At 46.1% G+C, this 17,933-nt stretch overlaps 2 protein-coding genes across 3 annotated transcripts in view; one reads left to right on the top strand and one right to left on the bottom strand.

Annotated features, from left to right (window-relative positions):
* The window catches only part of NSG1 (neuronal vesicle trafficking associated 1), a 28,865-nt gene extending 13,399 nt beyond the window's left edge, over positions 1–15,466 (top strand). The window contains exons 4-5 of the mRNA XM_051967030.1: positions 5,415–5,525; positions 14,050–15,466. Of these exons, the coding sequence (XP_051822990.1) occupies positions 5,415–5,525; positions 14,050–14,250 (312 nt within the window). The 3' untranslated portion in view covers positions 14,251–15,466. The remainder of the gene's footprint in view (positions 1–5,414; positions 5,526–14,049) is intronic.
* Positions 15,467–15,878: 412 nt separating this feature from the next.
* STX18 (syntaxin 18) overlaps positions 15,879–17,933 on the bottom strand; it is a 78,179-nt gene continuing 76,124 nt past the window's right edge. For both annotated transcript variants that reach the window (XM_051967028.1, XM_051967029.1), the window contains exon 11: positions 15,879–17,194. In XM_051967028.1, coding sequence (XP_051822988.1) covers positions 17,099–17,194 — 96 coding nt within the window. In that variant the 3' untranslated portion in view covers positions 15,879–17,098. The remainder of the gene's footprint in view (positions 17,195–17,933) is intronic.

Genomic DNA, 17,933 nt, shown 5'->3' with positions numbered 1-17,933 from the left:
CCGCCTCCCTGAGATGATCTCATCCGGTCCCTGAGCCTCAGGGCAGCACCTTGTAGACAAAGGAGGGCAGCAGGAGGGGGCTTTTCCACGGGGCAGACGGAGTGAAGTGGTGGGATCGGGGGACAGCCGGGGAGGAAGGAGAAGTAGGGGTGAGGTCAGCTGGCCTCCCAAGGGGGATTCTTGGTCCTGGCACTAAGTCCTCCAGTCAGCGGAGCCTCCTCCCTTCCCTTGAGCTAGAACAGGACGGGGTGACCAGCAGGGAAGTTCTCATCTAAGGGGCCTCTTCCCAGTGCATCCAGAGGCCCTCCTTTGGCTGTCAGCGGGTGGGTTGGAGCCCCTCCAGGTCACCACATCCCAGGGTTCTCTTCCCACTTTGTGTCTACACTGGAGCTGTCTCCTCTTTGGGGGTCCATCGGGCCAGAGAACCCTGCCCAACTTGGGGGTCATCTGACACATGCAGCGTCCCCCGGAATTGGACGGAAGGAATTTGTTTCCCTCTGGAGGAAATGCTGCTGCGGCTCCTGCTTCTTCTCCCCACTGGCTCCTCCGGGACTCCCTCTGTTGCCTGGTCTCTGGGGGGGGGGCACACTTAGGCCCTCCACCCTCATCAGGAGGTGTTCCCCCCACCCCCTCCACTTCTCCCCACCCCCCACACTCTATGGCTCTGTGTCCTCAGCCGTCCACCTGCCCGAGAGTGCTCGGGATAATCGTTGTGTCCCCCCTCCCCCCAGGCCCTAACCGAACCAGAGTGAGAAGAGTCCCGCCCCGCCCCGGGCCCTGGAGGAGAAGGAAGGCGGCTCGGGGAGCCTCTGTTGCCCCCATGATCTCCGGAGACACAAGTGCTTGGGGCTTTATAGTGCATGGCGGGGGCGTCTGGCCCCAGCTTTCTCGGGGAGGAGACCCGGACTCCGGGTGGCATCTCCTTGCCTGCTGGGGCACGTTACCTGCAGTGACCGGCAGAGAAAAGGTCTGAAAGACGGGAAGGAAAGGAGGTGGGCTGCGGAGGTATCGGCCCCTCTGCCTTCAGGGCCCGCTCTGCCCAGGCTGGGCTGCACTGCCCGCTGGGCCCTACTTTTTCCCGGCTTTCAAGGACTCGGCTCCGAGTTATTCCATAGCACTACGTACTCTTACCCATCTACTTACCTAAAATTCGTTTTGTGATTAGTTTATACCATCCAATTGTGAACGCTTGGAAGATAGGGGTGATGTTTTCTTCGTCTTAGGGTCTACCGCCATATGAATCATGGGGCGTACTAGATACAGCAGGCACCTAATAGATGCCTGTTGAGTAAGTGAAGGGAGCAAGGGTGTCCTAATCATGGAAAATGCCAGCCTGGCACGCTGCCCACCTGGAGGCTCACCGGAGAGAAAATGCTTTATAAACTGGAAGCGATTCTTATTCCGGCACCAGCAGCCCACGCGGAATGTTCTGTGGGGGCAGGATGCTCAGTCTGTCACTAACGCTTCAGTGCCCGTTTCTGCTGGGGAGACAGACAGGCAGGAGCAGTCCCTGCCCCCCACGAGCTTGCCATCCATCGGGGGAGACACACACACAAGCTGAATGGGAGGGGGGGGTTAAGGACACGGCTGCCTGCTTGGGCACCTGATCTTTTCACAGCCTCAGGATCTCCCACGAGCCCCCTAAACAAGCTTTCTCCTACTTCTTCCTATCCTTGAAATTTGTAACATTTAGTGTCCTGCAGTTTGTATTCAGCAAACACTTAATCCCTGCTACAGTGGATGGTACTTCAAAAAATAAAAGGACTTGTGAGAGATTTCACATTTATAAAATGAGGATCCCCCATTACAGCAGCATTATCTCCATTCAGCTCCTTCAGCCTCTCATTTCCCAGAAGACCCTGAGAAGGGGTCTATCCCGTGTTCCCTATTTCTGGGGGGACCCTGGCCAGCCAAGTGCTCCTGTGGCCTCCGTTGGCCCAAGTGCAGAGACCCAGATAGCTCCCAACTCCTCCTATTAAGTACCCATTTTCTAGGTCCTGAAACAAGCAGTCAGCTGAGGCTTTGGAAAATGAAACCATCAAAGGTGATGAGCACAGGAAGGAGGATTAAACCAGCCCTAAGTTAAACAGGGCTGAGGCTTGATGTGGAAAGACCAAGCAGACAACCCCAGTTGTCTTAGCAACCCCTTAGCAACAAAGTGAGGGCTGGGCCAGCAGGAAATCTGGGCTGACGAAGTCTTGGGTCCGAGGGAGCGGATGTCTACCCTGACACAGGTGCCCTCCCTGTATTTATAATATAAGTATATTGTGTATATGTAATTTATTATAACTTTGTATTTACAAGTTATATGCATGGGTAATTTTACAGCATTGACAATTGCCAAACCTTTTGTTCTAATTTTTCCCCTCCTTCCCCCCATCCGCTCCCCCCGATGACAAGTTGACCAATACATGTTAAGTATGTTAAAGTATAAATTAAATGCAATATAAGCATATGTCCTAACAGTTATTTTGCTGTAAAAAATAGGACTTTGAAATAGTGAACAATTAGCCTGTGAAGGAAATCGAAAATGCAGGTGGACAAAGATAGAGGGATTGGGAATTCCATGTAGTGGTTCATAGTCATCTCCCAGAGTTCTTTCTCTGGGCGTAGCTGGTTCAGTTCATTCCTGCTCCATTGGAGCCGATTTGGTTCATCTCATTGCTGGAGAGAGCCACGCCCATCAGAATTTATCATCTTATAGTATTGTTGTTGAGATATATAATGATCTGGTTCTGCTCCATTTCACTCAGCATCAGTTCCTGTCAGTCTCTCCAAGCCTCTCTGTCTTCATCCTGCTGGTCATTTCTTACAGAACAATAATATTCTATAACATTCATATACCACAATTTACTCAACCATTCTCCAATGGATGGGCATTCAGTCAGTTTCCAATTTCTGGCCACTACAAACAGGGCTGCCACAAACATTCTGGCACATACAGGTCCCTTTCCCTTCTTTATGATCTCTTTGGGGTATAAGCCCAGTAGAAACACTGCTGGATCAAAGGGGATGCACAGTTTGACACGTTTTGGGGCACAATTCAGATTGTTCTCTAGAATGGCTGGATGTGTTCACAACTCCACCAACAATGTATGTGTCCCTGTTTTCCCACATCCCCTCCAACATTCCGCGTTATCTTTCCCTGTCACTCTAGCCAATCTGACAGGTGTGTAGTGGTATCTCAGAGCTGTCTTAATTTGCATTTCTCTGATTACTAATGACTTGGAGCATCTTTTCATATGGCTAGAAATAGTTTCAATTTCTTCGTCTGAGAATTTGTCTGTTTGTATTCTTTGAAAAAATATCTCACTTAAACCAGAAGATGGGAGCAGGGGAGCTAGCTGCATGGGGAAGGAGGCTGGAATGGCTCCTTTCACAGTACCTTCCATTTCTGAAGTTTCATGATTGACATTTGGAAAAATCATGGGGGATGGGAAACGACAGTTTAAAAGGGTTCAAAGACCAAAGGGACCCTGCCACTTCCTGTGAGAGCAGCAGTTATTTAAGGGCTAAATCTGGCTTTCCAGAACTGCTCTACAGTCAGCACCAGTCCCCTGCCCGAGGACATTTACCCCCTGAAGCACGAGGGCAAGTGTTCCCTTCTCCATTTAGTGACTGGCAGGGAGAGTTGGACGGCCATCTTGTCATTTCCTCCCTTATAAATGAGCCTCCCCTGATCCTCAACCCCTCGTCTTGGCCCCTTCATTCTTCTACCTGTTGGAAAGACCGTCCCTTGTCTTCTACCGGCTTTGGTCTCTTTTCCTTGAAAAGAATTGCTAAGTGAATGCGATTTAATATGGCGTCTAGATGAGATAAATGGCCTTCTGTTCTTTAGTGAGCAAATGAAGGGGTTGGATTGGGGGGCTCGAAGGGGACTTAGTGCGTTGATGACACTAAAAGTTAATCGATGGGATTGTAAGGTGACGGGTTTCTAACATTATAAACAGCACCAGTTGGATTCTAGACAAGACAAAGTCTTGTTTTTCTATGATTTTTCTGGTCCAGTCACCATCCTTTGATAAAAAGAAGCAAAGAGTGTTAATTTAAGGTGAACGGAACCATCACCAATGACAACAGCTGACATTTATACAGCACTTAGGTGTGCCAGGCGCTGGGATAGACTACAAATGTCGTCTCGTTTTGTCCTCATCTCGGCTTTCCGAGGGAGGTATTGCTCTGTTTGCAGAAGAGGAAACTGAGGCAAACAGGTTAAATAATCTGCCCAGGGGCAAAGAGCTAGTTAAGTTTCTGAGGCTGGATTGGAACTTGGGTCCTCCCCACTTGAGGCTCAGCGCCACCGAGCTCTCCCCTTGCATTTGGGTTTTCAGCACCACAACCCAGTCCCTCCCTGACCGCATCAGATGCTCAAAGCACTGGTATCATTCCTTATCGTCAGGAGACGAAGTCTCAGAATTTAACTGGCTCGCCGTTGACGTTCTGACCCATTTAGCAGAGAACTGGTGTTCCAGCCTGATTTTTCGGGCCGGATGTCTGGAGTTTTGTAGGCCAGGGATGGGGGGAGGACAGATGCACCCCAATGTTACCATGAGAGGACCTTTGTGATGTGATGTGCCCCCGAGGTGGCAGGAGGGAGAAGCTGCAGTCGGCGCCTCCTGCTTTGGTGCTGGTGGGCTCTCAGAACACTCGGGGTCTGCTGCTTGCCGCCCTTGGGCTTGCTTTTCCCCGCTAAAATCGGGGAAGCAGAGGAGGTGAGACTGTTGTTGTCCAGGACCTTGTAGCCCCTCCCACCATGGCCAGCCGGGTTCTGGATGGCAGATGGGCAGTCCTGTGCCAGGCCCGTCCTCAAAGCTGCCACTTACTCTGCCCAGGGCCGCCTCCATGTCCCAGTGAGCCTTCAGAGAACTTTTACTTTGGGTCTCAATGAACAGATGCACTGCTGTTCCTTAAACATCTGTTTGTGAACTGTCACGTGTTTGGGCTGGATTCTAGTGACTGAGTTGCCCCACATCTGCAGCAAGGCCACCTGCCGACGGTCTGCTCTAAGTCCTTTCTGAGCTGCCGTGAAAAAAGAGCTTGATAAACCTCCAAGTGCTCTAGAGTGAGCTGTTATTGCCAATAATAACAGCCACGTCCATCCCTATGCTTTTGGGACCATGCAGTTTTCCCATTTGGTGCTCAGAAGCCACCTAAGCTCAACAGTACTGGTGTTACGGCCATAGTTTTTCACAGAGGGAAACTGAGTCTCAAGGAGGTCACACGGTCCGTGGCAGGTCAAGGACCTAAGATCCCAAGGCTCTGGGCACCTATGGCCAGGATCTGCCTTCTGGGTCTTGTAGAGGGAATTCCAGCTGAGGGACTCTATGCCAGAAAGCTTCTGGGGTCCCCGATGTCTTAGCCAGGAATAGACAAGCCCAAAGGCCCCCTGCTCATCTTCTCGTTTCCCCTTGCAGGTGACCGTGCTGGTCCTGTTCGCCTTGGCGTTCCTGACCTGCGTGGTTTTTCTGGTGGTCTACAAGGTGTACAAGTATGATCACACTTGTCCAGAAGGATTTGTTTTTAAGGTAAGTGGATTCGTGATCGTCCATATAGTCCGCCCTTCTCGCTTTCCCCAGTCCAGTGTGTATAAAACAACGCAATAATCGCTATGGTTTTTCAATTTAAGCATACACTCTTTTCCTTTTGAAGAGATATGATTGTGAGGTTTGTTCCACACTTAGGGTCAGTCCACACCAATAAGCCGTTCCCTTTTCTTAGTTGTGTTTTGGGGAGCCCCCTCCCGTTAGAGTTATACCATGCTGATGCAACATTTTGGAATATAAGCTCTCGGAAGGCAGGGCTGCTTTACTTTGCCTGGGAATCCTGAGAGCTTAGCACAATAGCCTTATGATAAACAGTGGTTAAATAAATGTACATAAAATTCTCAAACTTTGGTGGAAAGAACATGTAAAGTGAATGTCGGGGCTAACAAACAAATCACTCCATCTTGGAAATAGAGAAACTTCATTAGATGAAGATAAAAATGGCCTTAAATTCTAATCCTAGCTTTGCCAGTATAGGAAGCTGGCAAAATCACTTCTCTCTCTCTAGGCCTTCTGTTCTTTAGTGAGCAAATGAAGGGATTGGATTGGGGGGCTCGAAGGGGACTTGGAGAAAATCCTCAAATGTTAGAAATGTGCATGTGGCAGTTCTCCAAGAATTTCGGTACCCATTATTTCACTTGGTTCTTGGAAGAGCCCTTGAGAGAGGGCTCAAATAGTTCCATTTTACAAGTGAGAACAGGATCTCATTTGCAACTTACAATAACCTTGCTAAGGTCAGATACCAGGCACTGGGACAAACCAGTCTCGGTGGTAGTTACTTGCCCATAGCCACGCTGTAAGTGTTAGAAGTGGGACTGAATCCGGGGACTTCCTGGCTCCAATTTGGCCAAGGTCACGTGGTTAATGCAAGGCAGAAGAGCCTTATCCCCAAATCTGTGAATCAGAAGGGGATTAGCCATCAATGGCCAGCGGTGATCGCTGTTAATTGTACATAAGCAGGAAAATACTTGTCTTATTTTAACGTCGCGTGCGAGCTTGCACCCAGAAGTCGAAGGAGCTTTTGTACACATTTCTTTCATGTGTTCAGGAATTGAGGAATTTGCTATAAATAAGAGTAAAAGCCTGAAACCCAAGCTAAGAAAAAGGAGACCTTCAGACTTTTTCCAACTGAAAATGTACAGCACAGAAGAGGGACAGATGGCCAGAAATTTTTAGTCAGAAAATGTTTGAGTGTATCTGGGTCATTAAGGTGGAGGGGGGTATAAAGGGGTCAAAAACACATCCATCTATCCATCTGCCAGCGCCTTTGGCAGCACAAGAGCAGCCTGGTTCTGAGGCCCTTGAGGGCTGGAAGGGATCTTGGTGGCTGGTTGGCCCAAAATCCTCCCAGGATTCCCTGCTGTAGCCTAGGCTACCTGAAGATCACACCCGTCCAGGGCATCTTGCCCACTTTTGGACAGCTCCCATGTTTCCCGGCATCAGGCTTAAATGAGCGACTGTAACTTTCACTCGCTTCTCCTGCTTTTGAGTTCAGTTCCAAAGGAGCAAGTCCTTTCCCTCCACCACACAAGAGCCTTTCAGAGACTCGAGCCATTCTGCAGCCACTGAGTCATCTCTTCTTCAGTTTACCAATGACCCTTTTAGTCTCTGGTGCCTAGAATGGAACACAGTGCTCCAGATGGGGTCTGAGGGTATGGAGTGCAATGAAACTTCCACTTTTCTGTCCCTCTCATACTGAACTTGTAGTCTCCTAAAACTCCCAAATCTTCTTCAGAACCATCATGTTGTTCTGATGATAGCTTCACTACTTTACACTCGTGGTGCTGATTTTTTGAGCCAAAGACAAGACTTTACATTTATCCCTATGGAATTTTATCTTCTTAGTGTCAGTCTAATGCTCTAACTTGTGAAGATCTTTTAGAGTCCTGGCTCTTTCACTCAGTGTGCCAGTGTGCTTTCTGTCTCTCATTGAATCGTTGATGACTACTCACTGAGTTATCTAGTCCATAGCTTTCCATCTTCTGGATGAGAAGAGTAAGAGATACTCTATTAAAACTTTTGCTAAAACTAGATAAATTCTACCTACAATATTCCCACCATTTTTTAGAAAATCTTGCCCAAAGTCCTGTTAGTCGGATAAGACCTATTCTTTTTTTTTTTTTAATTTTTATTTTTTATTTAATGATTACTTTATATTGACAACATTATTCCTTGCACTCCTTTCTTTTCCGATTTTTTCCCCCTCCCTCCCTCCACCCCCTCCCCTAGATGGCAAGCAGTCCTTTATATGTTGGATATGTTGCAGTATATCCTAGATACAATATATGTTTGCAGAACCGAACAGTTCTCTTGTTGCATAGGGAGAATTGGATTCAGAAAGTATAAATAACCCGGGAAGAAAAACAAAAATGCAGATAGTTCACATTCGTTTCCCAGTGTTCGTTCTTTGGGTGTAACTGCTTATGTCCGTCATTTATCAATTGAAACTTAGTTAGGTCTCTTTGTCAAAGAAATCCACTTCCATCAAAATATGTCTTCATACAATATCGTTGTCGAAGTGTATAATGATCTCCTGGTTCTGCTCATCTCACTTAGCATCAGTTTGTGTAAGTCTCGCCAGTCCTCTCTGTATTCATCCCGCTGGTCATTTCTTACAGAACAATAATATTCCATAACATTCATATACCACAATTTACCCAGCCATTCTCCAATTGATGGGCATCCATTCATTTTCCAGTTTCTTGCCACTACAAACAGGGCTGCCACAAACATTTTGGCACATACAGGTCCCTTTCCCTTGGATAAGACCTATTCTTGGTGAGAGGCTACTTAGCTTTTTCACCAATTCTTTTCCCTAAGCAGCCTTAGAGACTCCAGAATTCCCTAAAATCTCCAATTCCTCCCCTTACCATCAAAAACAAGATAAAGTTGAACGTTAAAGAGTGGTATTAGGAAAGCAAGGGAAGAAAGAACAGAAAACATTCCGGAAAAAGCAGCACCATGGCATGAGATCAGAGTGGAAGCCACAGCTGTGATTTCTGATCTAGCTTCTTTTACTTATTTTACAGACAAGGACACGATGTAGTAGATGGGCATTGGGTTTGAGTTCAAATCATGACTTTAAGATGTTTCCTAGCTTTGTGATCTAGGGAGGTGCCCTCACTTTTTGGTGACTCTTTTCTTCTCCTGGGGTTGGACTAGGGACTGTCCTGTGAGGTCCAGAGAGCAACCGAGACTGGCTCAAGATTCCATATGGAGTGAGTGGCAGAGCTTAGGTGAATAGCTAGGGGAACATGATGGTGAATTCCCAACCCCCCAATACTTCTCTTCCAGATGGGCTCGTATGGTTTCTCCCATTTCTGGTTTCCTATTAAGGGAAGACTACACTAATGCCCGGGTCACATTAACCATAATAATCTTAGCGCTTCCTTGTGCCAGGCATTGCACTAAGGGCTTCCCAGTTATTCTCTTATGCATCCTCACAACCACCCTGGGAAGTAGAGGCTATTACTTCCACCATTTTGCAGATGAGGAAACAGGCAATCAGAGATTAATTAACCAAGCCCGGTTAGTGTTTAAGTTAGACTTAACTTTGCCTCTTCCTGACTCGGGAGCCCCTGCAGCTCTTGGCTTCCAACGAGGCACGGCGAGTTGTTACAAACTCAGAATAGAGCCTAAGCCTTCCTTCCTGATGCCCCTCACTTACAGACTTGTCTGGGTCAGGGGCCAGAGAGAGATGGGGGCCGAGTGACACGGTACACAAGGGTCCAAGCGGTTCCATCCGCCCAAGGAGCAGCCGTTGGTTTTAAGGGGGAGGGTGGCAGTTAGCAGAGGACCTCGGCTCTTCTGGTTCTGTTCCATACTTGTAGTCCCGATTTTGACGAGGGCCTCATTGGGAACTTACACATTACTTGAGGTAAAAATCAGGAAGGACGGCGAGTCCACTGGACATCGAAGTTGGGCTGAGCCCAGGAAAGTGAAATTTAATAGGGACAATACTCAGTAGCCAACAGAACTGTCAGGTATAACAGTAACAACGATATTCCTGCTGTGAAACCTCATCCCCCATGGAAGCAATATTGGGTTCTTGGGGAGCAGAAGTCCTAACGGGCTCCATTAAGCTGGAAATGCTTAAGCACAGTCCTAGTACGGGACCAAATCTGCCTTCTGAGGGCCAGGCTGGTTAAATCCCGGCGGCTCACACCCAGGAGACTCGCTCCTTGATGAGGAATTCTATGGTCACGGTCATCCAAGAAACAGAAAAAACCCAAATGATCCCAAGTCAGTCCTGGGTGAACCTTCTGCTTCTGGGTGGCTGGCAGCAAGAGGACAGAGCACAGAGAATCACATTTCATCTCATCTATAAGTTTCCCTTGGCTGTTCTAACCCTGAAATTTGTGTCTAATGAACACCGAGCAGACATTCGATTGCTCCTAAAAGGTGCTATCTACACGGCTCCTTAAGGTTTGCAAAGAATCTTACGTACATATTATCTTTTCCCCTTAATTCTCACAAACCTGTGCATCATTATTATTATTTTCATTTTACCAGTAAGGAAACTGAGCTTCAGCAATAAGCGACTTTTGAGGGTCACCAGCCAGTGAATAAGGCAGGATTTGAATCCAAACCTTCCCACCTTCCAACCCAGTGATCTGTCTGCCACATCAGGTGGAATTCTGCTGTCTTGAGGGTGTGTGAGGGGGTACAGGCAGACCAGGTGTGTGTGTCTATGGGGATGCAGGCAAACGAATAATCCCATGAAAATGATCTGGGAGTTTTTGTGAAGGCCGAACTTAATGTGAATCTGTGTGACGATCCAAAATGCTGCATCAGGAGACTTAAAATGCCTAGAATAAGGGAGCGCCTACCATGCCGTAAATTTTCAGATGGTCCCATTTTGACCACTAGGGTTTCTTTATCTTCTGTACTTGTCAGATAACATTCAGAACATTTTCTGCAATCCAAGGATTCCTTCGATTCCTATTTTTAGGAAACATTGAAAAATGAGAGGAAAACCAGAGGAGAACCACCAGGATACTTAGCTCTTTAGGTCTCAGTTTCCTCATCTGTAAAATAAGGTTGGAGCAGATGATTTCTAAGATTTCTCCCACTTTTCACACCTATTCCAATATTCCAATAGCTGTTTATAGCTGACAGAAAACCCCAACCATAACAAATTCCCTCTAAATGAACCCCAAGTTCCAAGTGCCCACCAATTCGGGAATTTCTTTCTCAATTCAGTATTTTCAAATAACTGAAATTTTTGGCATCAAGTCCAACGCTAAGTGACAGAATTATCCAAACAAGAAGTGCTGTTCTCTTCCAAAACAGAACTTCTTTGCTATCTGAATCGGGTTTCTGTGTTTTGTCTGGAAACCGGTTCTCTGGATTTAGGAGTAATAAGCAGCTGGCAAAGGAGAAATATTTCTTCCTGCCTACACACACATCTAGAGAGAGAGGGTTTTTGGTGGCTTGGACATGTTTATAGGCTCCAGGGAAGCGTTAAGTGGGTAAAAAGAGTCTGAAAACTAGCATAGAGAGAGATAGGAGAAGGACAAGGGGCAGGAGAAGACAGGAAGGGATGGAAGTGGAGCTGGAGCTGGCAAAAGGGGTAAGACCTCTTCATCAGACTGAAGGAAGGAGAAGATAGAGAGGGAGGGAGAGCAGTGGAGTGTGAGAAGGGGAGAAGCAGCAGGTGCAAATGGTTGCTGTTTTCTTCCATTCCAGTGCAAAGTTAAGGGTGAGGGAAAGGCAGGATGGCAGAGTCTCGAGGGGGAGGGAATGTTTTCAAATATACAACAAAATTATTATGTAGAGATAGCCCTAGAGATGGCTCCCATTAGCCACAAATTGGTGGATGGGTAGGTTTGTATCCACACATTATGTGTACTATCTACACAAAGTATGTGTACTTTTTCTGGATGCAACTAGTGTCTTTCTTTGTATGTCCTTTATAGTCAATTTGGGTATTTATAAGAGTCAAAATAATTTATTCTCCCAATCATTTTTACAGCAGTATTGCTGTTACTGTACACAGTGTTGGTTCTATTCATTTTGCTCCTGATTATTTCAGGCAAGTTTTCTAAAATTACTGAGCTCATGATTTCTTATAGCAAAGTCCATCACAAACATAGACCACAACTTGTTCAATGATTCCCCAATTAATGGGCATCCCTGCACTTTCCAGTTCTTTGTCACCACAAAGAGAGCTGCTATAAATAGTTTAGAATGTACACGTCAAAGGACACGGGTAGATTAATGTGGCGACCCCGTTAGCACCTTGGATACCTTAGAATCAGCCGGAGTCAGGATAAGCAAAGTGAACAGGATGGAAGCAGAATCTCCGCAACCTCCTTCTTCCCCGTCTACTGCCAAAAGTGACCCTGGCTAGTCTTACTCCACCCCCTAGTCCCTCCTACAATCCTCTGTATACACTAATCATCGAGTCAGCACAGGACAGTGGGAAGGGCCATTTTTCAAGCATATGCCCGTAGAGTATTGTCCAATCGGTAATTAGCCTCAAGTGCTCGGCTGTCCTGACCTCAGTGCATCGGCTCAAGAGTTTCAGCCCTCTACAGGTTAATAACTTGTTGGACATAATTCGAAATTGCTCTTCACAATGGTTGTACCATTTCACAATTCCACCAACAATGAATTAGTGTCCCAATTGTCCTATCTTTTTAAACATTTTCTCCTTTTCCTTTTTAGTATTTTAGCCAATGGGGTAGGTGCAAAATGGTATTTCAAGGTTATTTTAATTTAATTTGCCTTTCTCTAATCAATGACTTAAGAGTATTTTTTCATGTTTTGATTGTTCTGATTTCATGAGAAAACTTTCTGTTCAAATCCTTTGGCTATTTATCAATTGGGGAATGACTTACATTATTATAGATTTGATCAAGTTCCTTATATACATATGAGATAAGAGAGCTTTAGCTGGTAAACAGTCTGTAGTCAACACATTTATAAAAGGTAAAAGAGACATTCTCGATGCTGGAATACAAAGATCAAAAAAAAAAAAAAGTCCAAACAAAACAGCATAACAGAAAAAGTTCCTTTCCTTTTATTGGAGTGAGCACACTCTACAAAAAATGAAGTAAATGCAAACCCAGTGTATCTATTTATGATTGGGGAAGGTGGAAGGGGGGCTTACAGCCTTAGGAGGCAGCTTGATAGAATGCAAAGATTGCTGGCTTTGGAGCCAGAGGACTTGGATTCAAATCCTGCCTCTTACTTATTACTGGGACTTCTGTTTCCTAATCAGTAAAATGGAGATTAGACTGGAAGATGGTCTCCACAGTCTCTTCCACCTCCAAATCTATGATCTAATAAATTCTGTTTGTGAACAGTCCTGGGAGAGCCGGAGGGCCAAGATGGCGCAGTGGATAAGACTCTTTAGTGACTCTGGCAGGTCGCCTGGAGGGGCGGTCCAGAATGGCCTAACAATGTCTCTTCCTGCTCTCTGGGACCCTGAGAACCTGTCAGCAGGAATCAGGAGGAAGTAGCCCCCCTGCTCCTTGAGCAAAGCAAATGGTTCTAAGAGGGGAGGGTCAAAGACCCCTCCTTGGGACTGCCTGTGAAAGGGCACGGAGGGAAGAAGTGGATCACTGGGTTCGGGGAGCTCCCTTAGGGAGGGTTAGAGTCAGGAGGCATTAAGGGTTACACAGGACTGACCACAGATGACCTTCTTCCTCGACTGCCTCCTCCCAGCCCTAGAGCACAGGGAGGGTTGGGATTGGCTCTAACTCGAGCCCAAATCTCTCAGGCCTCCAGGGCCGCTGTTCATTTTGAGGGCCACTGTTGTTCCCCAGCTTAGTCTGCCTACAGACCAACCTTTTGGCAGGCAGCGTCTGGCTCACTAAACAAAGCACTAATGGGGCCTCCCGGGCTTTCTTAGAAAGGCAAAGATGCCGGAGGGTCGGCCCTTCCCTTCTCCAGCTCATTTCACAGATCATTGAGGAAGGGTCTGGGGCTGGCTCTGACCCCGGAAAGAGATCTCTTGCCTCCTTGCCCACTGCTCTGTGCTCTTGGCCCCGAATGGTAGTTGTAGGGAGATAAATCTGTCTCACGTGCACCCAGAAGTAATGTGATATGGGGTCAAAGTTCCCTTCCAGCTGGGGAGGGGGTATGGCTCAGGAAGGAGGGAACAAGGCTTTGTTACTAGGTGCCGGGACCCCGGCAACACCTGTGGGAGGGGGGGTACCACTGTCCCCTTCAGCCCCCCCTTGCAGTTGGGGAAACAGAGGCAGGCTGAGGCTAAGTGGCTCGATGAGGGGCTCCCTGAAGCTCGTTTACCTTCCTCATGCTGTATGGGGTGCGTCCCCCAGCCCGTCTCCGGCCGATGGGGCTTCAGAAGGAGGGGAGGGCAGCTCGGGTATCGGCTACAATATTCGGTCCGTATTCTTCCGTCAGAGCCACCGTGAAGAAGGGGCTTTGTGGCTGTTCCAGGACGGCCTGTTCGCACCCGTGTATGAGAGGTTGACAGGAAGGAGGGTCTGCCACGGGAGGCCGACGTTCGGGCTTACGCCGTCTGTTTGCCTTTCAGAACAATCAGTGCATCCCGGCAGGGCTGGAGAACTACTACTCGGAGCAGGACTCCAACGCCCGGGGGAAGTTCTACACGGTCATCAACCACTACAACTTGGCCAAGCAGACCATCACGCGCTCGGTCTCCCCGTGGATGTCGGTGCTGTCGGAGGAGAAGCTGTCCGAGCAGGAGACGGAGGCCGCCGAGAAGTCGGCCTAGTGTCCCGGGCCCCTTCTCCATGCCGTGTCACCGGAAGGTAACCACGGGACTTGGAGGCGCATCTCATTAATTACGGATAATGTAGAGGTTACTCATTTATGGTGCAACTGCTTCTGTTTGCTGATGCTGCTTTGCAAATACAACTTGCTGCAGAACACTCCTGGGCATAAACCCATCGCTTCAAGAGCCCGGAGACCATTCCCCATTAAGAAATCTTCAGTTAGCTAACCCGCCGCGGCCGGGATGCGCTGGATGTCGTCACCCTGGACTCGTCGGGGTTCGGGAGGCCGCTAAATCCTGCGTTTTCCTTGTCTGAACGCTAGCTGTATTTTTAGTCCCCTCGCTGTTTTGCAAACTGAACACCACAACCATAACTAGAGTGATCTCTCTTCTTCAGCTCCGGGGGAGCTGAGCTGCTTCTCTCCGCTCAAATTCAGTGCTAGTAGCGCCGACCCTTAGTCACCGGCAGCACCTGGCTTAGAGACCTAAGGGGGAAACCATCAGGTCCCATTTATGGCGTTTCTTCCCCCGCCGTTGACTCGTAAGTGAGGCCAGGGTTCTCGCCTTGTTCACTGCGGTTTTCTTCTCCAACAGAACCTCCCTGCATTTCCTCAGTGGTTGGGCACCTTGGTAAAAAGGTAAAAAGGGAAACCCAGAGGTGATTGCTACTAAAAAGCAAGAATACATTTCATTAGGAGTATACTTGGATGGTGCAAGTGCACTTGGGAGATGAAGGGTGTTCTGCTCAGAAATGGCCTCCTGGACAGTGAGAGAACCCATGGTTTTTGGTTTTTTTGTAGATAGTCCACTCTGTAATTTATCTGATAGGAAATGAAGTCTTCACGCTGGTTCATTTTTATATTCCATTACAAATGGATCTGCACTGCTCTTACTGCTTGCAAGTTAAATAGGGAACACTACAAGGGTTGGGAGTGGGTTGGGGAGGGAGATACAACAATGTGCTGACTGTTTTAATCTAAGTTTTCTGAATTACAAAAACTGAGACCAGTTATCATAACCCCCAGATATACAGAACAGGTTAAAGAGAACATAGAGACCAGTGTTGTATCTGTAAGTTCAGTTAGGAAATTTCATTTCACAATCTCTGTAAGGAAATCATATTTCAATTTTATTCTGGACATCAAATATACGTTTACAAAATTGCCAGTTAAACAAAATATGTGTGTAAAACAATTAAATATAAAAAAGATATTCACATTTTTTTTCCTCCATTTTATTCCGAATGTGCTATCTCTAGTGGACATGTCAAAAGTTTCATTGGTTTTTAGTATATAGCTGAAATAAGTAGGTTGTTCTCCCAGATTTATAATCAGACAAACATGGTGAGCATGGTCAATCCTATTCTGGCTTCTTTAATTTTTCTCCTGAGAGGAAATGTATTTTATTATCAAGAATGTTTCTGAACAAGGGCCATGCGTTCTTAAATCTACTGTTTAAGTACCAATCAGTCAACAAATGTTCATTGAGCAGCTAGGGCCTGCAAAGACTAGCTGTAGAAGTCACCAAACTATGGGGAGTGCATAAAAAGCAATAAGTTATGTGCCAAAACCTTTCCTGCATAAGAAGGAACTCAAATCCATGTAAACACAAGATTGAAACAAACCATGTTTGTATTTTCTAGTAGAGTACATACTTTATTGAATGTAAGTTCGTTCGCATGTAACTTTTGACATTTTCACTCCATGTAAATAAAGTACAGCAAGGGTATCTCTGGCTGCTTCATATCTGTCTCAAAAGCCCACATGCATTTTCCAAATATTAAGACAGAACAAATTACGTGGACACGTTTACAGAGGGGACACGGCGTGGCCTGCTCTGAGGCAGTTCCCCAATATTTGCTCTTTCAATCAATAAACTAATCTTTCATATTTCTACTCTCAAGGCAGCTAGCTGCTGAGACAAAACTTCCCATGTAGATCTCCTTCTGGGAATGTAAGAGCAGGAGACTGAGCCTAATGGGAACTACCCGCCAGCCCTGGTATAAAAGCATACAGTGGGACACTTCCATTCGGGAGGCAGTCAAAAAACAGCATCTACCTTCGGCTACTGATTCTTGTTGAATTTAAGTCCTGATTCTACCCTAGAAATAAATACTTGATAAGTTTGGCTTTTTTCTAGTCGATCTTTGGTTCCACTGCAATGTTCACTACTTCGTCATTACATGATGCATATTCTGAATGATCTAGAAACATTTACTGTCTGCAATAAGTTAAATTATGTTAAACTCATAAGATTAACAAATGGGCTATCGGTTTTCCTTTCTACAAATACATTGTCTTTGTGAATGAACAGTTGATCATCTCGGTGAGATGAAGTAGTAGGAAAAGGAATAGAAACCATCATTTAGTAGGGAGATTTCATAAAAGTTTTTCCCTGAGGTTGAACAGGATGGAAAATCAGGCAGTCTCCTTGTGCAAGCCCTCCCTCAAATTAATATCTAGCATTCTCTGCACCTCAAAAGCACTTTTCACCATATCACTCATTTTGACAGGAATCTGAATTTCTTTACTATTGAGCTACTTAGCATAGTTTTAAATTTTTAAAAAAGGTTTCAGTCAACAATCCTTTACTTTTTCTGGCAAACTAAAACTTTCTAAGTGCAATAATTGAATGTATCTATTACAGGTACTAAAACAATATGAGGATTCCCTTTGTGAGTGTGAACAATTACACAAACATCCATAAGTGATTTAATTGTAAAATTCTAGAATCACAATTGAGTTGTATAAAACACCATAAAGTACATTCTGCTTTGTTGAAAGCAAAGTGTTCTGTGATTTAATATTCAGATGAGTAAGACATCAATAACCCTGCCCCTCAATCACAACTAGCTATCATACCAGTCCAGGAAAAGCAAGGAGAATGAACACATCACAAGGAAGAAAAGAATCCAAACACGGAATCCTGCGTTGTTTTTAATTGCCTGCAAAACAAAATGTTCAGTCACTTTACCAAACTTAAACTTTTAAAAAGCACAAATCCATCCTATTCCCTTCTCTGTACGTGACCTCTAAGGTCTTTATCTAATTCGAAAATGCCACGATTCTGGGGAGCACGATGTTGTTAGGAGCCAACCTGCTCGAGTGAGTTAGTGCAGAAATTCAAATTCAGTCACTCATAGGCTAGGGTTCTCATCATGGTTAAGGAGACAGAGTAACTTAACTGGGGTCACATGTCAAAGGAAAGGCAAGACACATATTTAAATGAATCAGAAGACATTTATTTTGACTCCGACTAAAGTACAATACCCTTACTGCTAGGAAACAAACAACAAAACCACCCACGCTAACAATTCACTTTGAGAAGTCTTATTGCACAATTTCTGTAGGAGTTCAGCAGATGCCCATGGAGCTGGACTGAAAATTCATGAGCACATGTCTTAGAAAATAAAAACAAAAATGTAATGAAAGTAAAGTTCAGATTAGCATATACTTGGCAATAGCTAGAGGCACACAAAGACACTCTCAGAAAAAGGAAATAACTGGTCACACCAAGCCGAGGAGGAGCTCAATATGTCCACCCAGAGGCCGTGACTGGCGTGGACTCCAAGCACAATGCCTCGAGGGAGGCCCCTGACAAGAGCACCTTTTCTCTAGGTTTCATGGTCCATGGCATCCAGCGTGCAGCAAGAGAGAACACAGACCTAATCCACATGCCCAGAG

This window comes from Antechinus flavipes, chromosome 6 (assembly GCF_016432865.1).
Source record: "Antechinus flavipes isolate AdamAnt ecotype Samford, QLD, Australia chromosome 6, AdamAnt_v2, whole genome shotgun sequence".
NCBI classification, from domain to species: Eukaryota; Metazoa; Chordata; class Mammalia; order Dasyuromorphia; family Dasyuridae; genus Antechinus; species Antechinus flavipes.
This window is presented reverse-complemented; position numbering and strand designations above follow the sequence as displayed.